At 39.4% G+C, this 25099-nt stretch overlaps 1 protein-coding gene across 2 annotated transcripts in view; it reads right to left on the bottom strand.

Moving 5' to 3' along the window:
* The window catches only part of arhgap39 (Rho GTPase activating protein 39), a 59165-nt gene that overhangs the window by 2750 nt on the left and 31316 nt on the right, over positions 1–25099 (bottom strand). For both annotated transcript variants that reach the window (XM_055185645.2, XM_073856458.1), the window contains exons 3-9: positions 20412–21573; positions 13997–14161; positions 13521–13920; positions 11164–11237; positions 10123–10322; positions 8610–8701; positions 5546–5715 (exon numbers count right to left, since the gene is read on the bottom strand). In XM_055185645.2, the coding sequence (XP_055041620.2) occupies positions 5546–5715; positions 8610–8701; positions 10123–10322; positions 11164–11237; positions 13521–13920; positions 13997–14161; positions 20412–21573 (2263 nt within the window). The remainder of the gene's footprint in view (positions 1–5545; positions 5716–8609; positions 8702–10122; positions 10323–11163; positions 11238–13520; positions 13921–13996; positions 14162–20411; positions 21574–25099) is intronic.

Raw genomic sequence — 25099 nt, 5'->3', positions numbered from 1 at the left:
CTGAAAAGAACAGCATACTGTATGTTTGGATGATGGATTTTTAGCATGTGATGGTGACATAACACCATGATCTCTACTATTGTCTGCTTTTAAACTAGTTTACCAAACGGACAGAGAGACAGAAAAACAGGTGAACAGATAGGTAGACAAATGAACAGATAGATAGAAAGGTGAACAGACAGACAGGTAGACAGAGAGATGAACAGACAGATAGACAAGGGAAAAGACAGACGGACAGGTGAACAGATAGACAGATAAGTGAACAGATAGACAGACAGGTGAACAGATAGACAGACAGGTGAACAGATAGACAGATAAGTGAACAGATAGACAGACAGGTGAATAGATAGACAGGTAGACAGACAAGTGAACAGAAAGACAGACAGGTGAATAGACAGACAGGTAAACAGACAAGTGAACAGAAAGACAGACAGGTGAATAGATAGACAGGTAGACAGACAAGTGAACAGAAAGACAGACAGGTGAATAGACAGACAGGTAAACAGACAAGTGAACAGAAAGACAGACAGGTGAATAGATAGACAGGTAGACAGACAAGTGAACAGAAAGACAGACAGGTGAATAGACAGACAGGTAGACAGACAAGTGAACAGAAAGACAGACAGGCGAATAGACAGACAGGTAAACAGACAAGTGAACAGATAGACAGACTGATAGCAAGATGAACAGACAGATAGACAGGGGAAAAGACAAACAGACAGACATGTGAACAGACAGACAGGTGAAAAGATAGACAGACAGATATAAAGGTGAACAGACAAACAGGTAGACAATCAGGTGAACAAATACAGACGGATAGAAAGGTGCACAGACAGACAGGTAGACAGACAGACAGACAGACAGACAGACAGACAGACAGGTGAACAGATAGACAGATGGATAGAAAAGTGAACAGACAGACAGACAGATAGAGAGGTGAACATACAGACTGATAAACAGTCAGATAGACAGACAGACAGACAAACAGACAGGTGAACAGACATGCAGAAAGACAGGTGAACAGACAGATAGACAGGTGAACAGACAGACAGAAAGACAGACGAACAGACGGATAAAAAGGTGAACAGACAGACAGACCGGTGAACAGACAGATAGATAGACATGTGAACAGACAGTTAGACTGGTGAATAGACAGATAGACAAGGGAAAAGACAGACAGACAGGTGAACAGATAGACAGATAAGTGAACAGATAGACAGACAGGTGAATAGATAGACAGGTAGACAGACAAGTGAACAGAAAGACAGACAGGTGAATAGACAGACAGGTAAACAGACAAGTGAACAGAAAGACAGACAGGTGAATAGATAGACAGGTAGACAGACAAGTGAACAGAAAGACAGACAGGTGAATAGACAGACAGGTAAACAGACAAGTGAACAGAAAGACAGACAGGTGAATAGATAGACAGGTAGACAGACAAGTGAACAGAAAGACAGACAGGTGAATAGACAGACAGGTAAACAGACAAGTGAACAGAAAGACAGACAGGTGAATAGATAGACAGGTAGACAGACAAGTGAACAGAAAGACAGACAGGTGAATAGACAGACAGGTAGACAGACAAGTGAACAGAAAGACAGACAGGCGAATAGACAGACAGGTAAACAGACAAGTGAACAGATAGACAGACTGATAGCAAGATGAACAGACAGATAGACAGGGGAAAAGACAAACAGACAGACATGTGAACAGACAGACAGGTGAAAAGATAGACAGACAGATATAAAGGTGAACAGACAAACAGGTAGACAATCAGGTGAACAAATACAGACGGATAGAAAGGTGCACAGACAGACAGGTAGACAGACAGACAGACAGACAGACAGACAGACAGACAGGTGAACAGATAGACAGATGGATAGAAAAGTGAACAGACAGACAGACAGATAGAGAGGTGAACATACAGACTGATAAACAGTCAGATAGACAGACAGACAGACAAACAGACAGGTGAACAGACATGCAGATAGACAGGTGAACAGACAGATAGACAGGTGAACAGACAGACAGACAGACAGACGAACAGACGGATAAAAAGGTGAACAGACAGACAGACCGGTGAACAGACAGATAGATAGACATGTGAACAGACAGTTAGACTGGTGAATAGACAGATAGACAAGGGAAAAGACAGACAGACAGGTGAAGAGATAGACAGATAAGTGAACAGATAGACAGACAGGTGAATAGATAGACAGGTAGACAGACACGTGAACAGAAAGACAGACAGGTGAATAGATAGACAGGTAAACAGACAAGTGAACAGATAGACAGACTGATAGCAAGATGAACAGACAGATAGACAGGGGAAAGACAAACAGACAGACATGTGAACAGACAGACAGGTGAAAAGATAGACAGACAGATATAAAGGTGAACAGACAAACAGGTAGACAATCAGGTGAACAAATACAGACGGATAGAAAGGTGCACAGACAGACAGGTAGACAGACAGGTAAACAGATAGACAGACTGATAAAAAGGTGAACAGACAGACAGGTAGACAGACAGACAGACAGACAGACAGACAGACAGGTGAACAGATTGACAGACTGATAAAAAAGTGAACAGACAGGTGAACAGACAGACAGACAGGTGAATAGACAGATAGAGAGGTGAACATACAGACAGATGAACAGTCAGATAGACAGACAGACAGACAAACAGACAGGTGAACAGACATGCAGAAAGACAGGTGAACAGACATGCAGAAAGACAGGTGAACAGACAGATAGACAGGTGAACAGACAGACAGACAGACAGACAGACAGACAGGTGAACAGACAGATAGACAGGTAAACAGACAGACAGATAGACATGTGAACAGACAGATAGACAGGTGAACAGACAGATAGACAGGTGAACAGACAGACAGGTGAACAGACAGACAGATAGACAAATGAACAGACAGACAGGTGAACAGACAGACAGACAGACAGACAGACAGGTGAACAGACAGACAGACAGGTGAACAGACAGACAGATGAACAGACAGATAAAAAGGTGAGCAGACAGACAGACAGACAGACAGACAGACAGACAGACAGACAGACAGGTGAACAGACAGACAGATAGAAAGGTGAACAGACAAACAGACAGATCGGTGAACAGACAGATAGACAGGTGAACAAACAAAATGATAGACAGGAGAACAGACAGATCGACAGGTGAACAGACAGATAGATAGACAGGTGAACAGACAGACAGATGAACAGACAGATAAAAAGGTGAGCAGACAGACAGACAGACAGACAGACAGACAGACAGGTGAACAGACAGACAGATAGAAAGGTGAACAGACAAACAGACAGACAGGTGAACAGACAGATAGACAGGTAAACAGACAGACAGATAGACATGTGAACAGACAGATAGACAGGTGAACAGACAGATAGACAGGTGAACAGACAGACAGATGAACAGACAGATAAAAAGGTGAGCAGACAGACAGACAGACAGACAGACAGACAGACAGGTGAACAGACAGACAGATATAAAGATGAACAGACAGACAGGTAAACAGACAGACAGGTAGAAAGGTGAACAGACAGACAGGTGAACAGACAGACAGATATAAAGATGAACAGACAGACAGGTAAACAGACAGACAGATAGAAAGGTGAACAGACAGACAGACAGACAGGTGAACAGACAGATAGACAGGTAAACAGACAGACAGATAGACATGTGAACAGACAGATAGACAGGTGAACAGACAGATAGACAGGTGAACAGACAGACAGATGAACAGACAGATAAAAAGGTGAGCAGACAGACAGACAGACAGACAGACAGACAGACAGTTGAACAGACAGACAGACAGACAGACAGACAGGTGAACAGACACACAGACAGGTGAACAGACAGGCCGACAGGTGAACAGAAAGGCAGACGGGTGAACAAACAGATAGACAGGTGAACAGACAGACAGACAGACAGGTGAACAGACAGATAAAAAGGTGAGCAGACAGACAGACAGACAGACAGACAGACAGACAGACAGACAGACAGACAGGTGAACAGACAGACAGATAGAAAGGTGAACAGACAAACAGACAGACAGGTGAACAGACAGATAGACAGGTAAACAGACAGACAGATAGACATGTGAACAGACATATAGACAGGTGAACAGACAGATAGACAGGTGAACAGACAGACAGATGAACAGACAGATAAAAAGGTGAGCAGACAGACAGACAGGTAGACAGACAGACAGACAGACAGACAGACAGGTGAACAGATTGACAGACTGATAAAAAAGTGAACAGACAGGTGAACAGACAGACAGACAGGTGAATAGACAGATAGAGAGGTGAACATACAGACAGATGAACAGTCAGATAGACAGACAGACAGACAAACAGACAGGTGAACAGACATGCAGAAAGACAGGTGAACAGACATGCAGAAAGACAGGTGAACAGACAGATAGACAGGTGAACAGACAGACAGACAGACAGACAGACAGACAGACCAGTGAACAGACAGACAGACAGGTAAACAGACAGACAGATAGACATGTGAACAGACAGATAGACAGGTGAATAGACAGACAGATGAACAGACAGAAAAAAAGGTGAACAGACAGACAGACAGACAGACAGACAGACAGACAGGTGAACAGACAGACAGATAGAAAGGTGAACAGACAAACAGACAGACAGGTGAACAGACAGATAGACAGGTAAACAGACAGACAGATAGACATGTGAACAGACAGATAGACAGGTGAACAGACAGATAGACAGGTGAACAGACAGACAGATGAACAGACAGATAAAAAGGTGAGCAGACAGACAGACAGGTAGACAGACAGACAGACAGACAGGTGAACAGATTGACAGACTGATAAAAAAGTGAACAGACAGGTGAACAGACAGACAGACAGGTGAATAGACAGATAGAGAGGTGAACATACAGACAGATGAACAGTCAGATAGACAGACAGACAGACAAACAGACAGGTGAACAGACATGCAGAAAGACAGGTGAACAGACATGCAGAAAGACAGGTGAACAGACAGATAGACAGGTGAACAGACAGACAGACAGACAGACAGACAGACAGGTGAACAGACAGACAGACAGGTGAACAGACAGATAGACAGGTGAACAGACAGATAGACAGGTGAACAGACAGATAGACAGGTGAACAGACAGACAGATGAACAGACAGATAAAAAGGTGAGCAGACAGACAGACAGACAGACAGACAGACAGACAGACAGACAGGTGAACAGACAGACAGATAGAAAGGTGAACAGACAAACAGACAGACAGGTGAACAGACAGATAGACAGGTAAACAGACAGACAGATAGACATGTGAACAGACAGATAGACAGGTGAACAGACAGATAGACAGGTGAACAGACAGACAGATGAACAGACAGATAAAAAGGTGAGCAGACAGACAGACAGACAGACAGACAGACAGACAGACAGACAGGTGAACAGACAGACAGATAGAAAGGTGAACAGACAAACAGACAGACAGGTAGAAAGGTGAACAGACAGACCTGTAGGAACCGGATGAGGTAGCAGAGCACCAGTTTGTTGATGTGAGGGAGGCTGAGAACAACATTAACAGCAGCTGAGGGATTATCATAGTTCATGACACACTGCTCATAAAACTCATGAGGAATCACAGGCTCCTCCAGCTCTCTGTACCACAGCTTCAACAGAGACGCTAAAGTCACACAGACACACAGAGAAAGAGAGAGAGAGACAGCAAGAGAGAGAGAGAGAGAGAAAGATAAGGTTAAAGAGGTTATTATATGATATCAGCATGAGCAGCTGGTCGAAGAGCAGACACAACAATAACAGAAACCTCACTTCTCATTCTCTGTCAACTTCACTTCAGCTTCACGTGACTTTTACTGAACTAAAATACTGTAAGTAAAGCTTTAAAATGTTGTCGAGTTTTCAATCAGACTGGTTAGTTTTATGCAATATACATCCATTACAAAAGAGTTTAATGAGGCTTCTGTCTAAATCATCATCACATGAATCCTTTGAGGAGAAAACAAACTCTTCGTGCATTACAATGAGCTCAATTCATCTAAGATGACAGATATTGAACTGATGTGGGTTTATTAGTTTGAGTTTACATTGACTTGCTTCTAAAGAAAACAAACTGTGCTGTATTTATGCCACTTATCCTTCTTAAATTCTGGATAAATGTGTCAAATGGACTGAACTTTTGATGAAACTCAGAAGTCTAAATCAAAGAGATTCTCACGATGATGTGATTTCTTAAACTCATAATAGCCACATTACTATATGAAGGTCTTTAGTTTAGTAGGTCACTGGGTCAACTAATGAACTGCTGGGTCACAACCCAAAATATGGGTAATATTAAAAGGGTATTAAAAATGCAAATAATATAACCATATTTGTGAATTGTCCTCAAAATACACAGACAGAAAAGATTTTCTCGATATTAGATTCATCTGTCATGTGGTAACACGGCAAGTAAAAATACATTAACAATTGTCTTACAAGTATTCACACCTATGCAAAACTATCAATTCTCTTTTTCCCATGTAATATCCTGTTGTATATCCAGTTATTGAATGTCTTCCGAGGTGAAATGATAGGAAACATTTATATTTCAAACTTTATGAACTACAGTCGGATGCGTGTTCACAAGAGAGTTGAGGTTGACCTCTGACCCTACATTAAAAAAAAATCGTTTCACATCAAAAGACATTTAGGGCCAGATTTACTAAACAGGGCTAATTAGCGTGAGAGGACAATTCCAAAAAAGCGCCAATGGGAGTGGCAATATCTGCGGGTTATTTACTAAAAAGGCACAATTATAATAAGACAGGCGGAACAGCTGATTTCCATAATGACCAACACAATCAACTAAGAGCAGCGCAAATTTATTCAGGGTCACAAGCAGAGCTGATGAGGTGCGGGGTGATCTACTAACGCCTGATGCGCTTGAGTTCAGCACCACCGACATCACAGCTGAAAATGCGTGGTGTAAAATCCCAGCTAACAAAGCCAAAGTTCACTGAAAAGAACCGGAAAACAAAAAATGAAGGTTTACAAGAAGTTTTTAAACTCCTGGTATTGTCTGACTTATCCTGGTGACTCCTCTTTTATTTCCTCCAGCAAATAAAAAATAACATGGCTTGGCAAATTATATTTTTTGTTTCTCTGGCATACCAAATATGCGATGCCTCCTCCTATCAGCAACAACTGCCATTCAAGTGCAAAATGTTTTAAAACAAGCTTTTTTGGTGTAAAATAATGGCACAAATACTAGTATCATCACACGAGCAAACATTAGTAACAGATAAAGTCCCATAAATGTTGCATCTGAAAGGGAAACTCCTAGAAATGGATATGCAATAAGGTCAGTCGTAAAAAGAACTAGACCACACCTTTTAGCGCTAATTATCCACTGTCACTATTTAACGCCAAAATAATGGTTTGTGCTGGCACAAGCTGTTAGTAAATCTGGCTTTATAACTGTATGGATTCGTTTTTGATGGATGGATGCATTTTTGGAGTTTGAAAAATGGGGGAATAACCAATGCCATTATAAAGCTGAAAAGAGCCAAGATATTATTCAATATAACTCTCACTGTGTTTGACTGAAAGTCATATACACTTAGGTAGGTTGGCTTCATTTTTGGGTGAACTGTTCCTTTAATTTAAGGACATTTTTGTTAGTTCTGTTGGTTAATGTTGAATCGTGACTTGTAATGTAATGGTCATTGTTAAATTTGTGTTGTGAGAACGACTGCAGGATTATATGAATGTTGCTTTCAGCACAGATATATTGAGATGGTCTCATGACAGATTCAGAGCAGCACAAGTGTGTTAGTGGGTAATATAATAAAGCTCTGACCTGGAATCAGATTTCTAGAAAGCGTTCTGATGGAAGACACTTTGTGAATTTGGGTCAATCGATAAAACCAAAGCTATTCTGTAGATGATTTGCAGTTAGAAACAGAAATCATATATTCTAACTGTTATGTACATAAACACATGAAAAGATGCTGAAATATTCGCTTCAGTAAAAGGCTTGTGGGAGCTGTTGCTTCTCCCACTGTGTATGTGGGAAGAGAGAGAGCTATTTATATTCCCAGAGAAATGGGCCGTTGCAGAAAGCCTCAGGATACAGGTGTGTATGTGTATTTTACAGTATAAAAACAGGACTAATGTACCTGTTGTATTAACACACAAATTCTTCCACTACATTCTGAAAGCAGCTACGTAAGAGCAGCCGTATCAATAATGCACCACTAACCATTTAAAAGCCTTTAGTCAGACAACAAACAGCCAATCAAATCACTGCAGACTGAAGCAGACCGAGTAGATCTGACGTAACTCTACGTATGAGTACAGCTGTCACACGGCAATGTCATACATGCAATGATTTAATCATGTGAAGTATAGTACAGGTTTATGGTCATGAAATGGCTTGTTTGTTGAACGTGTCATTTATTTAAGGGATGCTAACAGCACATTTCACTAAACAAAAGAATTGAGAAGTGCAGATATGTATTTTTTATCACAGTTCACAGATACGATTACTTTTCCATCATTATTAAAGGCCATACACACCTGGAATATGTGGATCTTCAAGTCCTGGCGGCACTTTCCATTGGTCAACCTGTAATTTCAGTGCGTTTACTTCATCTATATCTCCTGGCACCCTGAGAAACACAAACATTTAGTGTAAGTTAAATACTGTGAAATATACTTTAAATTCTGTGGTATTTACCATACATATTGCTGAATATGTTTTACATTAAATACCACTGAATATGCTTTACATTAAACACTGTGGTATTTATTTACTGTACACAAAATACAGCTGAATATGTTTTATATTAAATACTGTGGTATTTAATGTACATGAAATACCGCTAAATATGCTGTATATTAAATACCACTGAATATGCTTTACATTAAATACTGTGGTAATTAATGTACATGAAATATCACTGAATATGTTTTACATTAAATACCACTGAATATGCTTTATATTAAATACTGTGGTATTTATTTACTGTACACAAAATACAGCTGAATATGCTTTATATTAAATACTGTGGTATTTACTGTATGTGAAATACCGCTGAATACTCTTTACATTAAATATCACTGAATATGCTTTATATTAAATACTGTGGTATTTAATGTACATGAAATATCACGGAATATGCTTTACATTAAATACTGGTGAATATACTTTACATTAAATGTGAGTTTATGTACATGAAATATTGCTGAATATTAGCTACATTAAATAACACTGAATATGCTTTACATTAAATACTGTGGTATTTACCATACATGAAATACCGCTAAATATGCTTTATATTAAACACTGTGGTATTTACTGTATATAAAATACCGCTGAATATTCTTTACATTAAATACCACTGAATATGCTTTACATTAAATACTGTGGTATTTACCATACATGAAATACCGCTGAATATGCTTTATATTAAACACTGTGGTATTTACTGTATATAAAATACCGCTGAATATGCTTTACATTAAATACCACTGAATATGCTTTATATTAAATACTGCGGTATTTACCGTACATAACATACAGCTAAATATGCTTTACATTAAATACTTTGATATTTACTGTACATGAAAAAACACTGAATATATTCACATTAAATACTGGTGAATATAATTTACATTAAATGTGAATTTAATGACATGTTCTTTTTTAAAACTTGATGGCCAAATAAAAAGTGCATTATAATCATGAAAATATTCATAATGTGTGGTTGTTTACTGGACTTCTCTCTTGAGTTTTTTCAGCTTGGCAAGTTCTCTGAACTTTAGCTTCAATGACAGTCACATCTCATTAGTCTTGGATCTTAACTCACTGGACAAAAGCTTAATGGTGGTCTGGGATATCAGCCCGAGGGTCAAAACTGAATCAAACCCTGAGACCCTGATAGAGATTCTCATGCTTATCTGTAACTGCTGTTTTAGACTGAAATATGAGGTTATTTACATTGAATGCTTAGATACCTTACTTCATATATACATATACACCTTACCTACATATAGGATATAAGAAACATGTTTATGAAGCACATCTGACCTAAAGATTCCTTCAGTCTGATCTCCGTTCAAGCCGAGCACTTCCTCTGAGAGACGCGTTTGTACCCATGGTAACTGATGGTCAGGGTACCGCTCCTTCTGCATTGCCATCACTTCCTCAAGAGACGAACCAAACATGGAGGGCCTGAAGATGGCATTACGGGCGTGAGCGATCTCCTCCAACGACGGCTTGTTCAAACCCTTCAGACAGATGCACACAGAAGGAGGATAATCCTTTTTTAACATTTGGCAACCTGACAAGGTCAGACAAAACCGTCTTTGTGTGCGAGTGTTAAATGAAAATGTGGCTTTCCTCCAAAACTTACGATCTACATGAAACGTGGACCGATCTGAAGCGCTCTACATAGGCAGCCACTTAATAGCAACCTCACTTAATTATAAATTAGACTAAACACTGAAAGCAATTAGTTTTGCTTGGTTCACCTTATGTTTATAAAGCAATGCGTTATGGGATTGCTTGCTCTGTGACATTATGCTGCAATGTATTTTTTTTAGCTTTTCATGTGGAACACATCTTTGATGTATTCAATTCTGTTTAAATAGGCAACATGCTAGGTTTTTGGATCAGAGTCAATGTTGAAGCATTACCCTGCTGGGCGTCTGGCACACATTCACACTTACACACAGTGTCCTTTAACTGCCCATTTCACTCGCTGCACTCCCCTCAGGCGACTGCCATCGAACTATTAAAAGTTTTACACATGCATGCATATACAGTACAAGTGTCTTTCAGACCAAAGCACAGCGCACTGAAGTATAAATCCTTTATCTCATCACACAGATGTGATCTGCTATGAGAATTGTCAATACTGTACAGTACATCACAGCATGATCAATCTATTAGAAACATGCAGCCTGTTGTCATGGCGACATCTCGGCCAATTCAGGAAACTGAATGTTAATTAAATAAATGTAAACCAGGCTCAACTAGAACCTCCCACCACTTTACAGCTTAACACAGCATATGATGCCAAACGTTCAGAGACGAACAATCTATTAAACAAACAAGAAACCAACAAACCTTCTTGGCACCCGTAAGTGCCGCTTTCTGGAGTTTACGGTAACAGTATTTTGCATAGCTGCTTATCGCCACTCCTGTAAGAGAAAACACATACAGACATCACTTACTGAAGCAGATTTACTAAAATAAACTGAGCAAAAAGATTTGCGCGAATGAGGTGGCCCAAATAACGCAATTCGTGCAAATGACACCGCGCGAATAGAGACAGAGCGCAGTTATGCAAATTTGAAAACCACGCCCACCGGGGGGAAAACGATTCATCCGTATCCATTGACTTTGTATTGCGAGAGGCTGCCTCCTTGTCATTTCTGGCTTAAAACAAAAAACAGAATAGTGCCTTAAAGCTGATCTGTGACAAGATGTACAGCTAACAAGCCAAAGAACACAGAAATATGTTTTTATAAGCTGTCGAGCCGTAAAACCCAGCCTTTAAGGAGAAAAAAGTGGATCACCGACTACATTTCCCTTTAGTGGGCGCAGTTCTACTAATAGTAGTAATATGAAAAGTTGCTTGTTTCCACTTTTGTGTCTTTAAACGCTCGTTTTTTGGGGTCAACAAATAATAAAAACTTATTTCAGTTTTTTTGGCTTGTTAGTTGTTCATCTTGTCACAGATCAGCTTTTAGGCATTATTCTGTTTTTTGTTATAAGCCAGAAATGAGGAGGAGGCGGCCTCTCGCAATACAAAGTCAATGGAGACGGATGGATTGTTTCCCCCTGGTGGGCGTGGTTTACTTTTAAGGTTATGACGCGTTGCGCTCTGTCTCTATTGAACATTTTGCCCGTTTGACACGCATAACACGTGATTTGCGCCGCATTAACTAATTATGAGCTTGCTGTAGTAGTGATGTGATTATGGCCTTAGTGAGCGGAGGCAGAAACATGAAACAACAATGAAGGACAAAATCATTGTCGCTGTATGTGGACACCCAGAGCTGTACGACACATGATCATACTTTTATAGAAACAGGAGTATCGCATCTGAATTTTACACGCGAATGACAGGAATGTCACGTGTGACAGGATTCACACGTGTGAATGATGGGATTTTCACACACAAATGACGGGATTTTCACACGCAAATAGGGATGGGACGATTACCGTTTTCACGATTAACCACGATAAAATTTCCTGACAGTTAGTATTATCGTTTAAAATTTTATTATCATTATTATCATTGATTACCGTGATTTTGAAAACTCGCGGTAAATACTCTCCAGCCAGAATCAGTTTGATGCAGGCGCACACATGCAACATAGTTTTTTGCACAAGAAGGCATTTAAGGGATAATATATTGTATTCATTCACGGTAAACTTATTAGACAGATTTTTTACCACAGAAATAATTTCAAGGACATGAAATATTAAATTGTGATTTTCAAATGTTTTCACTGTGTTCTTTTTGAACAATTCCATCTGATTTGAACAAAACCATGATAATATTGATAACCGTGATAATGTCGGTCACTATAATCATGATATGAAATTTTTATACCGTCTCTTCCCTACACGCAAATGACGTGATTTTAACGCACAAATGACGGGATTTTCACACCCAAATTACGGGATTTTCACACACAAATTACGCGATTTCTATGCGCAAATGACAAATTTTTGCGCACAAATGACGGATTTTCACGCACAAATGACGCGAATTTTATGCGCAAATGACGAATTTTCACGCACAAATGACGAATTTTCACACGCAAATGACGGGACTTTCATTCGCAAATGACATATTTTCATGCGCAAATGATAGATTTTCACACGCAAATGACAGGATTTTCACGCGCAAATGACGTATTTTCATACGCAAATGACGGGATTTTCATGAGCAAATGATGGATTTTCATGCGCAAATGATGCGAGTTAACTCAAAATGTTTACGCGTCCCTCTGCGCGCTAACAACCTCTCTAGTGCAAGGAAATGTCAGAGCTGCCCGTATTACAAGCTCATGTGCGAGGAAGAGTTCGAATCATGCACGTTCCATGCTGTGCACATTCAGGTCTGAGCAAGAGTCCAAGATGGCCAAGTCCAAGAGTCGCAAGAATCCAAAACACAATACTTTCGTCTATCGGCACAACCTTAGTAGGAACGCACAGTAAAAGATTTTAATTGTAACAATATTTTATAAATTTGATGACTTGGACTGAATAGTAAAGGAAAGCAGCCAATCAGAGCCCAAAACTCGTTGAACTTCTTCAATACTGTTTAAAATCAGTGGATAGCTACTTTAAAGATGCTAAAATATACCAACTTTTTTTATAGTTCCGTTTGTGTTATTCCATTCCATTTCCTTTTCCATATGTTACCCTAAACTTACGACAAGGTGTAGGTGACCCAATACTATACCTACCCTTGGTGTCATTCAGAGGATCCATGTGTCTATAGATGTAGCCCTCCAGGTAGTTGTGGAAGCGAGGGGTTGGGGGGAAGAAAGCCAAACAGATGGCCATGAGCTCCCAGCCCCTCTGAAGGCTGTCATAGCGAAAGTTCTCGGTGGTCTGACGACACAGCTGGATATAAAGCTCATCTCTCAAACCCTGACAGCTCCATCCTCTCACAGCCACCTCCAGAGCCACCGACAGCGGGTCACCTTTCCCTCGCCGATCCCCCATGTACGTCTGAATCATTTTAAAGAGATCCACGGCTTCGCGTTTGACGGTCCGGTCGTTGGTCACTATCATGGGTTTCTTGATGGGCTCGCTGCTCCAGGCTAACATGTTAGCAATAGAGACTTTTCTCCTGAACAAACCCTGGAAGACAGAGGAGATGGTGTTAGCTCATTGGGTGAACTGTATGTATTTATTATGTGTAAGGATTAGCAGGTACCTGCGTGTGCTTGTTAAAGTGTTTGGAGGCCCAGTTCTCGATGTCCGTCTCCGAGGACGGTTTGCGAAGCGTGAATTCAGGGAAAATGCCACAGCTCGCACTCGGCATCATGTTTCGAGCGTTCCGGCTGGCTTCAAACTGAGAACACGCTCCCAGATCTTCCGACTTTGAAAAAAAAAAACATTACACAGTGATGTTGAACAACAGGAGGTACGGATATAAAAAAAACTGATCTGGATCAGGACCTGAGGAAGTCAAGGAAGTTAGTAAGTCCATCCCAAAAATAATGAACAAAATTGCACATAATAACCCTGGAGGTAGAGGTCATCTCGGGTCTACTTAGATCCGAAAACCAGAGGTCCGACCCGAGCAGGTTTGGGTCTAAAAGTTTCACTTGTGCCTCGGACACACGGGTCGGGACCCGAGAAGACCTGAACTATCTTGCATGCGTGCATCAAGTCCTTTTCCAACCCCTCCTCTGTTTGCCAAGAGCACTTGCACCCTCGTGTGGGTAATTTTTTATTAATCCAGACAATGTTAATCAATTTTAAATGCACATTTTAGTGGTTACCTTGGTGTTGTTGTCAGATAATAAAGGGAAATAAATTGAGCAGTGATCCAAATTGGATGCAAGGCCACTGGGGTTTCTTTCTGTCTAAAAGTTGGTGCTGTTTACTTTTGGGTTCAAAAAATTGCCACTGGGTCAGGTCGGACTCTGGTCTACAATTTTCGGGTTTGTCTCAGGTCTTTCTTTAAAATATATATATTTATGCACATCGGGTTCGGGTAAAAAGTGATTTGTGTCATTTTGGTTTGGGTACATTTCTTTGGACCCAAGAAGACCTCTACCTTGAGGTGATAAGACCAGTGGTCCTTTGATATGAGTTATTTTTTAATGGCCAGTGCCAATATTGAGATGGAAATGTGTCCGACTGCTCAATATGAGGCCGATATAACACAAATATAATTATAGTAAATAAGCAGATGTTTAATGATGAAAAAAAAAAATCGGCCCATACATTGGCTACAGCAATATATCGGTCTATCACTAAATAACACAACTAGCTTCATATGCGCTAACAGAAATGCTTTCCAACATCAGTGCTGAAAAACAAGTCAGTCAAAGTTACAGAAGCATGTACACAAAATAACCCAATACATTTATAAAACCAGCTGAATTATCAAGGACACAAAGACAAACTTGAACCTCTGCCTCTCGCATGAGCACCACAGCTTATCAGAACCAATCGCTGTGCTAACCACTGCACACATCTTCTGTTCTTTGAACGTCCCACAAACGGTTTAATAAAGTTGAGATCTGGTGATTGGAGAGGTTATGGATGTTTGACTTCAGCGGTGTGTAAAGTATATGGGTTAATGAGAGAATAATGGCTTTATATTGTTGGGTTCAGAAAAACGCAGCTCATTTGATCACTCAGAGTTATTATCTGACCCAATGACTCTCATGAGACTGTGATCGTATCATTATGAACAGCAGACCCTTGAAACAGCTGCCAATAGACATTGTGGTTTTAAAGGCGTCTGTTGGCTTTTCCAAATACAAATTCATCCGGATCTGGGAAATTAAGAGATGGAAAGACGACCCATAAGTTTTTCATTTAACCCCAAGCTGAACCTCCTCCTTACTACACTTTTTTTACACCAAATGTTTAATGAAGGTTTCCTGTCATGTAAAACTCAGTGGTAGAGCATTGTGTTGGCAGCACAAATAAATGGTTATGGGTTTGATACACATGCTGATAAAAATGTATAATGCGAAAATGCCAAATGCGTAAATGTAAATGATCAATAAAAATAGCTCATTGGGTAGAGCATTGTGTTGGCAGTGCAAAGGTCATGGGTTCAATTCCCAGGGATCACGCTGATAAACAGTGCTGGATTATCCAAATGGATCAAGTTTTTATAGAAACAAGCCAACTTTTTGGGTCTTTAGCTTATTCACCCTATCCCCCAGAGTTAGACAAGTCCACACACACCTTTATCATCTCTGCGCGTGCCGCAACTCCGTCTGACGCACCCACCGCCAGCCCAGCTCAGCAAAAAGACCGGAAGTAAATAGCTCCAGCTAGCATACTGCTCCCAAAAAGTGACAAAATAACGCCAACATTTTTCTATTTATATGTTGTGATTTGAATAGTCACAGCCGGTACAAGTTTACTTCCAGTATTTGTGCTGAGCTAGGCTAGCGGTGGGTGCGTCAGACAGAGTTATGGGACGCACAGAGATGAAAAGGCTATTTATGGGGGATACGGTGAATAAGCTAAAATCCCAAAAGTCTGCATGTGCGGGACACAAATTAATTTAAGAACTTAATTTAAGAACTTTAAGACATTGATTAGTACTTAAAACAATACAAAAAAAGTATTTTTTTGCAGTGTTCAGCATCGGTGCATAATTTACTCTGTGGATTTTCTTGCTGTTGTATGAATGTGTCAATAACATGATCTTGTGATAATTCAAAAGTAATAAGAAATGATAGTTTTCATAAAGATAATTAAATCTTTAATTGATTTTTCAATGCTCAATGCTGTAATGCAATTAAAACACAATAATGCCGTATTATTGATTAAACTGTAAAGTACACACTGTGGTAGTTTTAGTTTATTATTTTTATAAATACTGTAATTGTGTTTAATAACAATGACTATATTACAGTAATGAGAATCATCATTCAAACTATCATAATTACAAACACGGTATGGTATTGTAAAACATATGAATGCATTACAATAATAAGAATTACAGTAGTATGCATGTCATGCATGTCAAAACAAAAAATATAATATAAAAATTATTGGTAACACTTTACTTCAAAGGGATGTTCATAAGAGTGTTCATCGAGTGTCATTCGCTCAATTATGTCATCCCCAATACAAAGACGACATTATCCGAATCTTCCTTGTTATGACAACCTGACATTAACCAATACACCATAACTTGTCATAAATCTGTCATAAACATGACATAGCAGAATAATGATCAAACATAAGAAACTACCTAGCTTAATGGGTTAACATTACATTAAACTGTCATTAAAATGTCATTAGGGGTTAATATTGTGTCAAATAATTTTAAATACCTCAACAAAATTCCTTAACTTTTCTGAAATAGAACAAAAAAAAAACAAAACATTTAATTAATTTAATTTAATGTAATTAACTGGTTTTATGAATCCAATGCTGCATGGCTTAACCCATTATTGTACAGTTTTCATTTAATTTTAGGTGAATCGTTCACCAAATGCAATAAAATATCATTAATTTAAATTATTATTATTATTGGATGATTGATTTTATTTCTTAATTACATGGAGGAAACTTAAAAAAACATTATGAACTGAAGAATGTTTATGATGTTTTTTATAAAACTATTTGACCGAGTATTAACACTTAATGATAAAAAGTTGTCAGGTATGTTTAGGGTTGTCACAATGATTAAATAATCGTCTCATCGCAATTGTTTGACGTCATCGCGATGATTTAAGATCACCGCGATGATTGCACATCTCTTTAAAAAACACAAGGGGGAGCTGCAGCTGCAGCGCCTGTATATCAGATTACTTTTAAAAATGTGATATGTGTATAAATATTTACTGCCAGATAAACCTTGCAAAAGATTTAATTTAAATAAATCAGAACAATCTGTGAAAATTATTTCATAAACAAAAAAATAATAAACAAGCAATTAATCATCACAATTTAGTAAACAATTAACCGTCATGCAAATTCCATAACCGTGACAGCCCTAGTTATGTTGCATTGGTAAAGTCAAGTTGTCATAACAAAGACATCTCAAACAATGTTATCTTTGCATTAAAAATGACATAATTTAACAAATGACACTTAATGAAAGTTGTCATAAACATGCATAAAATATCCTTCATGTTTATAGCACGTGTCATGTCAGTCTTATGAACACCCCTTCAAGTAAAGTATTATCCAATTATTAATATGCATGTATTTTTTCTTTAAATTTGGGGTAAATAAATGAGCCAGGTGTGTTTTTGGTGAGATGTTTGCAGTAAATGTTGTTGATGTTTAGCAGAACATCAGAGTTCCTAACATGAGAACTTACATAAGACTCTTAAAACTGCACATGGTGAAATATTCATGTGCTAACAGCAGGGCGTGTTTCTGTATGAATGTCCACAGACGACCACAGAGATATGCTGAAGCTTTTATGTGTTTCTGGAAATGGAGTGACATCATGATTTACACACTAAGACCAGAGATACTCACACCCAGATATCAGCACTTTATCTCAATGTATTAGCTCTGAAGATCTTTCACCTTTATAAATGAATGATGGTGCTACTTTAGGATATATCTAAATGATTGCCAATGCCATATTCATATACCATAATATTTTACATGACACTTCCACGTATGTCCTGAATACGATTTGAAATATTTTAATAGATTTTATTAGAACCGCTCTCACATTATTTTAAATCAAATTTAACAACACACCTTTACTCTTTAGCTCAGGGGGCGTTTACACCAAAGCGTTTAAACGCGGCTCAAAATGCCAGGCGAACTGTAGGCGCTTGCCAGGGTTTTTTCAGCTAAGTGTTTTGATTGCTATGATACTTCTGCTTTGTTTATCAGTCTGTAACAATTAAACGTGCAAATGCGCGTTTTCTCAATGAATGAATTTGAATGAATTACGGTGAAACATCCAAAAGCCAGAGGGCGCTCTCGTGCAGAAACTCCCTTTGTGCCACAGAAGAATTACCTTATATCGCCGTTCTTTAAATTGTTTCAGGTATTTTCATGATAATAAATAATATTTTGAATGATTTTGTTTAACAAGTGTTGCTTTTTTATATGCACGTTATAAACGACTCAGACTCAGACTCATTTTAGATTGATAAGGACTCCTTACTGACCGAAACGCCGTAGTACGCCTTACGATTCAGAATCGATTTTAGACAGGTATTTTTAATGGGACACGCAATTTATCATTACAGCCCTACAATGCACCGGTTGGTTGTTGTGATATTTGTCCCGCCCCTCCTCCACTGTGATTGGACGGCCGCTGAGAAGTGACATTGACCAGCTGAGTGTTTTCAGCTCTGGGTGATCAGCGCTGAGTGTGGACAGAACGGTTAGCCCAGGAAATTATTATTAAGGATCCAACGAAGGGTTAAAGCAACCAAAACCAACCCAGCACAGGTTATATTACAACCCAATGGGTTGGTTTTGTGCCTTTTTAACCCAACGCTCAGTTGAAAATAATAACCCAGCACTTTTTAAAGAGTATAATCAAAGTTGATCTACTGTAAAGCTGGGCATGGTTTTATGATTTATTTGATGAATTTATTATTCATTGTACAGCGGGTTGATCGACAACTGTTGCCTTTAAATGCTGTGTATATACTGCAAATTAAACTGACATTGACAATAGTATAAACATGAGCTGAGCTTGTTCGCCATAATTGTTGTGAGTGGTAGCCAAGATTACATTTCACATTTATGTTTTTGGCAGACACTTTTATCCAAAATGACTTGCAGCGCATTCAATCCATACATTGATTTATTTAGACGTTGTCATGTTGTTGCCAAGGTTTACAGAGATGTTGCTTACTGTCCCAATTGGAAAGAGCCCAACTCTGGCTCTATAATATACTGATACTCCTGCAATGCAAATCTACAGGTTAATAATGAGTCTGATCACTTATATAACAGCACACCTCTTTCTCATATGAGAAGAGTTTGTGTATCTGGTTTCTACACCATTATTATCATCAACAAATAGAGCAGAACCTGATGAATTCCCTCAGAAACAAAAACAAATGGCCACAAATACCCAGAACATCTACATTATTGGTTAGGTAACATCGTCTAAGGTCAGCCATCCTCATTAACCCGACTGGCAGCGGGGTGACGGGACATTTAAATGCTCATTATATTGGACTGAAAGAAGCAAACGCTGCCCACAAAATCCCATCTGAGAGTTCTAGTTCACTACGTATTCAAAAAAACTCTAAACCTTTATTGTTAAAAATTAGTACTCTATAATAATATACTGTGATAAAAACTTGTGTGCACACCAAAAGCAAAGTGAATATGGGCATTGCGTTACTCACTATATTACTCGCGGGATTACTTGTTTTTCACGTCACTCGCACAAATAATTCAATTCGCTTTTGGTGTGCACACACCCTTACTTTGATGCTGTATCTACTTAGAAAACTCTTCCACATTAGATTCAGTCCACGGAAAATATGAGTAACATTGACATTGTTAATTAATATCCTGTAATTAACCAAGCATATTTTTACAGTTTCTGGCACTTGCCTATAAAAATGTGAGTGCATGATTTGAGAATCATTCATTGCAGTGAATTGGAGGATTATGGTACTTTTCTTAACATGCATGTCTTTGTGAATTACCTGCGAGGGATGGAGGTATGGTTCAGGTGATGCCAGGTTAGTTTGCACAGATAAACTCTTTTCTAACAGTGCCTGTGGAAACGCCAGTCTGTCCAATGTGGCGCGTTTCCAGTGGGCATCTTGTTGGGCAAGGGCCTCGTCTTCGCTGAACGCCCGCACAACCGGACCGGGAAGAGGCAGGGGCGTGGCCCCGTCGCTTTCATACCCATCTTTCCCTCCCTGGTCGGAGGACACACCCCCTCGTTGATGTAATAACTGCTGAGCCTCCCAGGCCAATCGAGCTTGAGTTATCATTGCCCCAAGCCCAGTTCCCATGCTTTCCCCTTCGCCTCCGGGAAGAGAAGGCTTGCGGTTCTTACGTTTTCGATTGCCGCCGTTGTGGTCGTGACTGTGCTGCAGCGTAAAGGAGCCGCCGTAACACATTCCAGCCGACAAGCTGTTCGAGCTAGTCGTCCCGTAGCTCAGCAGACGCTCTGTGGTCCTAAACCGAGGGGAGGAGCCTGACTGCTCAACATAAACTAGCTGCTTTACATATTCCCGTCCTGCTGCGCTATATTCCCGCCCGCTAGAGTTGTAATCCCGCCCAGCGGAGCTGTAATCCCTAATAGCAGAGCTATAATCCCGCCCACTGGAGCTATAGTCCCGCCCCGCAGAGCTGTAGTCTCGATCGCTCTGATTGGCGGTCTTCTCAGGCGTAGCGCTCCGCTGTCTCGTCAAAACTAGTTGCCCATAAGGAGACGGGCTTTGTTTGGGGGAGTGGTAAAGACTTGGTTTTCGAACCGGTGATCTATCTGTGCCATAAAAAGCAGGTTCGCAATGCATGTCTGTAGGTGGTTCCTCATAAATAGGTGGGGACTGGTATTCCGAGGGCGGCTCCTCGTAGAGAGGAGGCTCGTAAGCATAGCGAGGAGATGAAGGCTGGGAATCCCCGGAGCAACGACGCTGAGTGCCGCTCAACTCTGCCCTCTTAAGGAATGGAGATTGTGATTGGGGGAGGTCAGACAGGGGATGGGGCGTGGCTTCAGGGTCTGAAGTAGCGTTGTTGGACGATCGCCTGGAACGTGGAGAACTAGAATATCCGTTTCCCTGCGATAAAAAACTGGGTTCCCGATCTGATACCTTGATGAGCATCCTTTCTCTGGTCCCGGTACCCCACCTGAACCTGAGCAAGACAAGATAAAACAGGTTGTCTTTATTTATTAAATAGTATTATATCATATATATTCAAATTTTTCTTGATCTTTCTAAATAAAATCTTGATACTATGATGATACCATATACCATATTTTCTGGACTATAAGTCGCCCCGGAGTATAAGTCGCATCAGTCAAAAATGCGTTTTTAAAGAGGAAAAAACATATATAACTATACGTCGTAGAAAAGGATTTCACAAAATCCAAGGCAAAGAACAGACATTTAATCTGGAAAGGCAAGTTATTTAACTTAACAATAGCACACAGAACAGCAGGTTATACTTTAACTTTAAAAACTCTTAACTTGACTTGATTTGTGAAATCAACCACATGATTTTGAGTAAAAAACAGTAAGTCTGATCATTTAGGGTACATTTACACAAAAATGACGCACTGAAAACAGAAAACATTAAAATAATCCCTGTTTACATAGATTTATAAAACTGACTTAAAATTTATTTTTTTACATAAATGTAAATGCGTACGGATGACAAAACAGTTTTTTTATTTGCAGTTTAGTAGTTTGCACTGAAACAATTATGGGGCGTACACACCAAACGCAAAATTTGCGTTAGTAGATTTAATACAAAGTCAATGCAAAGACGCAATTAGACGCAAACTTGCGCTGTGAATGATGCAAATTGAATGCCGCAATTGCCGCGAAAACACACACTATTCCCCCTCAAACCCATCTTCACGCAAGTTAAAAAAAATTAAACTCAAGCAAAAAATGTACATGACACAAAGTTAAATACCGCGAGTAATCTAGAGCAAGAATTGCGATGCTTTGCGTTTGGTGTGTACGCCCCATAATGGTATCGTTTCAGAAACTTGCACTTTGATATCTGTTTTAAAACTTTTTCAGATCCTAAAAATGCTGTTATTATTATGTAAATGTAGGCTGGGATTCCCCATGCTGCCTTGCGCGCAAATTTATTCATGCTGCAAGTCTAGCATGGAAACCATGGACCTATTTTCCCCTGAAATAGGAAACCGATCACAAAATGGGGAGGGGGCAGCAAGACAATGACAACGTCTATGCGACACATCGAAGCAGTTTTGTTTATCCAACACGGCAGCAGATTTCAGCTATGTGTACCCGATAAAAGTTGTTTACGTTTGAATTTATGTCGCTCTGGGATAATTGAAACGATTGGCTATGAGCTACGTACAGATGCATTTGATAGACATTCGTACTTTCGTAGTGCCCAATAAACGGCTCTGGGCATTCGTAAAACACGCCTCAAATATGAGAAAATGAGCATGTGGTTCCCAGACCACGTCTCATTCTCTATGAGACTGGTCTGATGTTAGCCAGGCTAATGTAAATATTAGGGCCGGGACTTTAACGCGTTAATTAAGATTAATTAATTACACAAAAAATAACGCGTTAAACATTTTTAACGCATTTTAATCACACTTATTTTTGCACCGCGGAACATCTCATTGGATGAGTTTCGGCGGACCGAATATACTGGAGCACCAACTAGCGTTCATCATGACTTCAGACAACAACAAACCACAGTGAACATGAACGAAGAAGCTCATGAGATCGCTTTGGTTGGCCCCGTGGATGGGAACTTTTTTATAAAGAACGAACGGATGGAAGCGTCGATAAGAGCATGGTTGTGTGTAAGCTATGCAACAAGGAATTTGCATATCACCGCAGCCTCAAGTATCATCTTAATGCAAAACATATAACGTTAGCAGCTAGCGTGGACGTTAGCCCGACTCCGAGTACAACGAGTTGGTTGAACAAAAATAAACAATATTTTGTTGCTTAAGCTTATTTATTCAGTCATTATTCATGGTATACTAAAAATCCATGTGAAAAAAATAACTTCTCAATGTTCTCAGGTCAAATATTTATATGTGAATAAAATGCGATTAATTTCGATTAATTAATTACAAAGCCTCTAATTAATTAGATTTTTTTTTTAATCGAGTCCCGGCCCTAGTAAATATACTGTCAAAGCACATAAAAATGTCCACATTTTTAGTTAAAAACGATGTTGGATAAAGCCCATTAGAAGTGTATTGTAATACAACACAGCTCATCTTAACAAGACATGATTTCATCCATCAACCGTGTCTGAGAAAGAAACGGCGCTAAAGCAATTCTATCAACAAAGTTATTGTTAGTTTAAAAACATCCCTCAAGGAGCCGTTTTTAGGATCGAAGAGGTCTGCGAGTTTACTGGAAAAGCCTTTGAGAGTTGAAGAGAAAGTAGTGTGTAAAATCAATTAAGCTCTTGGCCACCACGACCTTCTGAAACATCCCCATGACCAAACTAAATGTGTGTGTTTGTGTGTCTGTGTGTGTTCCTTTAGTAGCCGGATTAAAACTCCAAACACAAGAAACTCACTTTCTCTCTCTCACTCTTTCTCTCTCTCTCTGACCATGAAATTGCATTTTGGATTATTTTTAATAAAACAAAGACAAATTTTGGCTCCATGACAACGAAATTAAACAGTTTTGTATTTCTCAACTTGCTTTGCTTCAGAAACCAAATTTTACAGTGGACATCAAGTGGTGACCCCATGATCATGTATTGTTGTCTCTCTCTCTCTCTCTCTCTCTCTCTCTCTCTCTCTAGCAAGAAACCCACTACAAACTGAGCTGTGTTTTTCTTCTGGATATTAATTATTCATGGATATCCGACCTTTAAATCAATTTACACATTCTCTGCGTTTTTCCTCTCATTGCAGCCTCCTCCTCCTCTGTCACATGAAATCATTTCACGACGCTCCGTTTCTCTTTGCCGTGTTCCCGTGGGACGTAACTGACACTGGTTGAATTTTAAATGCTGAAGCCTGCAGTGTTGCGTTGCGGTGCGCTGTCTGTATTCTCAAGTGTTTTCTTCATTTCATACATTATCGTATGACAAAGTTTTTGAATCGGCACTGTTACGCATCAGGCCGTCAGATGTGAAGCGTGCAGATGTCCATGACTGTGTCCTAAAATCTTACAAAGACAATACCAACATACTACATACTGGTTGCTCTTTATCAAAACTAGTATGTTAAACAATGAATTATGCAACAATAAATGTTTCAGACAGTAATATGCTGCAGTGTTGCCACGTACGTGTGTTGCATGTTTAATTCAGTGAGCGCAGTCCACTTATCCTCCTAGAAATAATACATTTACATTAATGCATTTATCCAAAGCGACTTACAGATCGCACTGTTGTGAAAAATCACATACCCAGGGCAGCACACATACTAGACAAATGTCAAAGAAAAATCCATTTATCTCTGGTACAGTCAAAAGCACTTAACGTACAGCGATGATCTAACTAAACAAATATAACACACAACCAACCAAAGACCCCTGCCTATGTTAAACAGTCTCTATGGACTAAACCTCAATGTGCTCTCTCACTAGAACTATATGCTGTATACTTATACAGTGAGGAAAATAAGTATTTGGGGTCTGAAACTGTCATCGTAGGTGCATGTCCACTGTGAGAGATATAATCTAAAAAAATCCAG

Source organism: Misgurnus anguillicaudatus, chromosome 18, assembly GCF_027580225.2.
Source record: "Misgurnus anguillicaudatus chromosome 18, ASM2758022v2, whole genome shotgun sequence".
In the NCBI taxonomy this organism is placed as follows: domain Eukaryota; kingdom Metazoa; phylum Chordata; class Actinopteri; order Cypriniformes; family Cobitidae; genus Misgurnus; species Misgurnus anguillicaudatus.
This window is presented reverse-complemented; position numbering and strand designations above follow the sequence as displayed.